The following is a 2,500-nucleotide window of genomic DNA, read 5'->3' on the forward strand; positions in this document are numbered from 1 at the left end:
TATAATATTGTATAGCTTCCTATTGAAAATTTTAATTTAAAAGATAGATTTGTGAGGAGTGTACTTGTATATACTGAGCACTGTAAGTCAATATGTTTAGTTCTACACTTACATTTGGTTGTCAAAACTTTGCAGTGTGTACATGGCCAAAGTCCCAGAGTTAGTGTTAAAAGAACCTAAACATGTGTTATTTTTTTAATGCTGCATGGCTTTTTCATATCAACATACTTGCAATATCTTTATGTACAATAATGCACTGTAAATAATCAACAGCTTATTCAACCTATTAATTGTTCTCCTCAGCGCAAGCCATTGAGAAGGAGGTATGAGTCTGATGACGATGCTAACAGCGATGCGTCCAGTGCCTGTTCAGAGCGATCCTATAGTTCCCGTAATGGAGGTATTCCTCATTACCTGCGTCAGACAGAGGACGTGGCGGAGGTGCTCAACCACTGCGCTAGCTCCAACTGGTCTGAGAGGAAAGAGGGCCTGCTGGGTCTGCAGAACCTGCTGAAAAGTCAGCGTATTCTCAGGTGGGGCGTTTAGCACAACACAAAAGATCTGTGCAATGGTTAGCATCATTTTACTTCTCTTTAAGAAAAGTGGAAATTTACTAGTAGCTTAGCAGACACTTTTGTTGACTTACAATTGAGGAGGCATTTAGCAATTCAACAAGAAGAGGAAAAACACTCAAGCAATGCTAATTATACAATGGAGAAATAGAGAATTTTAGAGAATTAGGTGCTTGAGTAAGGCTTTTTTATAGAGAGAATAGTGTTTCCACAGGTCATTTGTCAAGCCCACTCAACAAACATGCATAGTGTTTTTTGTTGTAAGATTGTGTCTGGTACAAGAGTTGGTTAAAATATCAGAGAGACAAAAGAGTGTATTTTCTACTGGTGGTTTGTCAAGCCCACTCACCCATGTGAGGCACATTCAATGTGGGGTTACATACCCATTATTACATACTCATACCTATTCATTAGGTACTCATATCTTTAAAATAGATACTACTACTTACTAGTTATTTTTGACTTGCTACTAGTTTCTATTCAATAGATACCAATACATATTTTGTACGATACAATATATGTTAAAAGTAAAATTGTGATTTGGATAAAGTCATATACTGGTACTTAAATAACTACTAGTATCTATTAAATAAGCACTAGTATCTACAGTATATATAGGTAGAAAAGAAAAGAAAAGAAAGAAAACAAAAGTAAAGTTATTTGTCACAATGCAAAAATTACTAGTATCTATTTAATAGGCATTAAATGAATAACTACTTGTATCTAAGTACTAGTATTAAGTGACCAACTACATGTGTCTATTTAATAGTTGCTGGTATCTATCAAATAAAAACTGTTATGTAATGAATACTACGTTATGTAATGAAGTACTGGTATATATTATAGGCTGGTTTACAATCAAGCATATGCCTTTAATCATGTGTTTGTGTGTTTCAGTCGTGTAGAGCTGAAGAGGCTGTGTGAGATCTTCACTAGGATGTTTGCAGATCCTCACAGCAAGGTAACCCGAGCGAGGACACATTTCTCCACACGCCTGCTTTCATCACGCTTAATCTACTTACCAATGACTGGATTAATGGTAGCATCCTATATGAAGGATTAGGTTCAAATGTGTTGCATCATGGACGTTATTCTGGATGATTGATTGTATAATAGACTAAAGTAACAGCTTTCATTACTGTGGTTTCAGATAAATTTAACACGTTGTTTGTCAGTGTGTTTATGTAGTATTTGCAATGAGACTGCGCTAATGGAATGTGTTTTCTGTTGTTTGCATGGTCTGCTTTGGTGTGGATTTTAACAATAGAGAGTAAGTGGATTTTAAAAATACCTGAATTGTTCTGATACACGCAAATGTATTAATAATAATGTTGTATGTTTATACAGATGCTTTCATTTTCCCCTCACATCACATTAAAATGGGCAATTTTATATTAATTGCTCATGCTTGGGATTAGCTATTAATAACTGAAACAAACCAAAACAATATGCCAGGCAATAAGTTTATTTATATAGCACATTTCATATATAATGGTAATTCAAATTGCTGTACATAAACAAGAATAAAGGAAACATACAAGTATATGAAGTGTAGGAAAATATAAGAAATAAAAAAAATAATTTAATTGTTTTAAAAATATTGTAAAATAGGTTTAAAAGGAATAATAAAAAAGAAAGACATACACAATGTATTCTGTTTGTAATGTATTGTATGTATATGTAATGTATTCAGTAAAAGTCAATATATTTCTTGTTTTTATTTCACTCCTTCAAAATTTTTTTTCTTATAATGCATTTAACACTTTATTTTCAAAATAATTAATCATTTAATTAATTACAACTATCATAATTTATTGTGTTTAATTAATGAAGTTACTTATTTAATCTTATTTTACATATTCACTACTTAAGGGTGCTTGGAATGGAAACCTCTAGATTGGAATGTCCTCACAAAGACTCGAACTGAA

General features: G+C 32.6%; 1 protein-coding gene across 3 annotated transcripts in view; it reads left to right on the forward strand.

Moving 5' to 3' along the window:
- Positions 1–2,500, forward strand: part of clasp1a (cytoplasmic linker associated protein 1a) — a 130,976-nt gene that overhangs the window by 99,829 nt on the left and 28,647 nt on the right. For all 3 annotated transcript variants that reach the window (XM_056465662.1, XM_056465664.1, XM_056465665.1), the window contains 2 exons: positions 304–533; positions 1,470–1,533. In XM_056465662.1, coding sequence (XP_056321637.1) covers positions 304–533; positions 1,470–1,533 — 294 coding nt within the window. The remainder of the gene's footprint in view (positions 1–303; positions 534–1,469; positions 1,534–2,500) is intronic.

This window comes from Danio aesculapii, chromosome 9 (genome assembly GCF_903798145.1).
Source record: "Danio aesculapii chromosome 9, fDanAes4.1, whole genome shotgun sequence".
Lineage (NCBI taxonomy): Eukaryota > Metazoa > Chordata > Actinopteri > Cypriniformes > Danionidae > Danio > Danio aesculapii.